General features: G+C 50.0%; 1 protein-coding gene across 1 annotated transcript; it reads right to left on the bottom strand.

The window, feature by feature from the left end:
* Nucleotides 1–1,802: 1,802 nt before the first annotated feature.
* Krtap29-1 (keratin associated like protein 29-1) lies at nt 1,803–2,822 on the bottom strand. The gene has a single exon (XM_075991405.1). It carries the CDS (start codon nt 2,820–2,822, stop codon nt 1,803–1,805), a length of 1,020 nt encoding a protein of 339 aa, XP_075847520.1.
* Between the last annotated feature and the right edge of the window lie 442 nt (nt 2,823–3,264).

Here is a 3,264-nt window from a genome sequence, read left to right as displayed (position 1 = left end):
GAACTCAGTATGTAGCAGGCAGTGAGTTGCCCTCCCCATACTATTCTATGTCTCTGTAATTCTTTGTCATTGTTCCTCCTATCTAACACTTCTAATCCTCACGCCCCTACCCTGGAACATATGAACTTGCCATGGCTAGGACCACGACAGAAGTTACCCCAAAAATGTGGCTCACGACATGTGGCAACCCAACGTGGTGCAGCTTATGACAGGACATTAAGCAAATTGATTGTAAAAAGACTCAGCCAAGCAGTAGTGGCGCACGCCTTTAATCTCATCACTCAGGAGTCAGAGGCAGGCGGATCTCTGGGTTCCAGGACAACCTGGTCTTTAGAGCAAGTTCCAGGACAGCCAGGGCAACACAGAGAAATCCTGTGTCTTAGTTAAAGTTTCTATTGCTGTAAAAATACACCATGGCCACAGCAACTCTTATAAAGGGAAACGTTTAATTGGGGTGGCTCTCTTGCAGCTTAGAGGTTTAGTCCATTTTCATCATGGTAGGAATCAAGGTATTATGCAGGCAGACATGGTGTTGGAGAAGGAGCCGAAAGTTCTACATCTTGCAGGCAACAGGAAGTGATCTGCCTCACTGGGTGGGCTTGAGCATATAGGACACTGCAAAGCCCACCTCCAGAGTGATGTAATTCTTCAAACCAGGTCACACCTCTTAATAGTGTCACCCCCTTTGGAGGCCATTTCTTTTCAAACTACTGCACCCTGTCTCAGACAAAAACAAACAAGCACACCTACTATTAAGGGAATTAGCCTTAAACTATCCTCCGTGACCAAGATCTCAGATTTATTTTATGATTTATATGTGGCTGGAGTTAATCTAGTTTGGTTTGATGTAGCCCAAGGTGATCTGGAATTTGTTGTGTATCTGAAGATGACATTGAACTACCATTTCTCCTCACAGAGTATGCACCACCGTGCCTGGTTTACGAGGTGCTCTGGATCTTACCCAGGGCTTCACGCATGCCAGGCAAGCATTGTATCAACTCAGCTGCATCCCCGGTCGGTTCAGTTATTTTTGTGACAGGATCTCCTCTGTACCCTGGGCAGCCTGGAACTCACTATTCTCTTAGCCTATGGGGTGCCAGGTTTAAAGGCATGAGGCTCCATACTCATCCCCTAAGTTTATGCTAACCTATAGCTTTCCCGAATTATCTCTGTCTTGGGTTTTTCAACTCCACTCATTATGGGGAAACTGAGGCCACTCGGTTCCAAAGAGTTCTTGGTGGTGAAGAGTTTAGAAACCAGATAATTACTTATCCTTCCTCCCAGCTTGAGCATCTATAGTTCCGACACCTGCTACCCATGCAGATCAATGCAGACCCACTAACCAGAGGGCTCAGCGTCACTGTATTTCAATGTGACCTAAATGAAATCCTAGTAGGAATACAGTGTGGAAAAGAATAAAAGCAGTCTATAAGTCTTAATCACTATACTTAACCACTCACATTTATTAGTAGTTGGTAGCAAAAGCATCTCCAGAAAGACCAGGCAAAATCAAAAGAAAGGAGAATCGGGGAGAAGGCTTTGCTGACGTGAAATGAACTGACATCAGGAAATGTATGCTGTAGAGCAGACCGTGCCTGCTGACACGTCATCCTGGGTAAGAAGATCTCCTCAGAGCTGACAAGCTCTCTCCTCAGAGAACAGGCGGTAGCATCTGCGCAGGGCTGGAGGCGGGCACCCACAGGATGGCTCCACACTTGCGGGCTGTAGCACATCCTCAGAAGAGCTGTGAGTCTCCCATCAGGAAGACTGGCCCCAAGGAGGCTGGAGTCTCAGCTAGGTTGTCAGGAAGTGGACACGCTGGTGCCCCCTTGGCACACATTTGGAGAAGATGGTGGACAGCAACCGGAGCCACTGCCGGAAGGTTTTCCTAAACCAGTCACACAGCAAGGGGGCAGGCAAGAAGGAGACGGGCAGCCGCTCTGATGGGCAGGGGGTCCACCACAAAATGGCCGGCCAGCACATGAAGCCGATTTACTGTTGCTCTTGACACAACAGGGGGACTGGCAGGGAACCACTGGCTGACAGATGAAGGCGATTGAAGGTGCTGGTGGACAGGGATGCGGCTGGCAAGAGGACACACAACAAGTTTGACTGCAAGAACTGAGCATGCAAGTTAATGGCTGGCAGGAGAGAGGCATGCAGGGAGCTGACTGGCAGGACTCGAGAAGATAGCAGATAGGTTGATAATAAACTGACTTGCAGAGCTGACATTCACCTTTAACGGGGTGATGCGACCCTCCTTGGCAGCAGGTTGGTTGGCACGAACCAGCCTCACAACTAGCTGGTAGGCACGGGGCTTCAGCACAGGGAGTTGCTTCAGAGCAGGGTGGCTGGCAGGATCCATCATCACGGTAGGCTGATGTGTCACAGGCTGTGTGGCATGACCCTGGTGTGCAGGCAGGTCTCCGGCCAGAGCTCTGCTGGCAGGGGCTGTTATCGCCGCACGACGTGTGACATCCAGCAGATTCCAAACAGGAGGGCTGGCATGGGGCAGCTGGAAGAGGAGTCCCACCCGTGTCGGGTGCACAGCAGGCCGTGGGTGAGCCTATGGGTTGGCAAACAAAACCCACACAGGAAGTCTCTGGAAAGCAGGTAGATGGACAAGAAACAGGTGCAGAGATAACTGGGGCACTGTTGGGTAGTTCGCAGTTTTCTTGATGTGTAACCAGTTGCCACGTCCTACTCTGGCAGGAGCTGGGCAGACGGATAGCATTTCTAATGCTGCCAGCAATGGAGCATGTGGAGATGGTGGGCACAGATGGGACAGTCTTGGGATTTCCAGGAGAGTGACTGTCTGTCATGGTGTCGCAGCGAGCCTGGCTGGGAAGCTGCACGCTCAGTCTGAGTTTGTAAACGCATCTTATTCCAAGGGGATTTTATAGTCCTTCCCTGGGGTGTTGGCACTGCCCACAGCATCTTTCCCTGTTATTATGTTTATTCATTTGCATATAAACATCGGATTGTGCTGCAGGAGATGGGGAAGATGCCCCACTTAAAAATAGAAAACATGCCTGCTGAGCTGGGAGTTTTCTTTGCCGAATTTGAATGTACAGATGCCACCATGGAATGAGCTGTCTCTTTTAAAGGTTGTTCCCCAGCCTCACCAAAGCAGGCTTTTCCTCACTACCCTCTCATCAGCAGGCTTCCTCCAAGCTGAAGCAGCTCTTCCTCCAGGATGTGGTCCTGTGCCATTAGGACCATGGGAAGCACTGATGATGATACTGAGGGAGAGATGTGATAGCA

The sequence above is a fragment of the Microtus pennsylvanicus genome, chromosome 11 (assembly GCF_037038515.1).
Source record: "Microtus pennsylvanicus isolate mMicPen1 chromosome 11, mMicPen1.hap1, whole genome shotgun sequence".
NCBI lineage: Eukaryota > Metazoa > Chordata > Mammalia > Rodentia > Cricetidae > Microtus > Microtus pennsylvanicus.
Note: the sequence above shows the minus strand (reverse complement) of the source record. Positions and strands in the feature narration are given on the sequence as shown.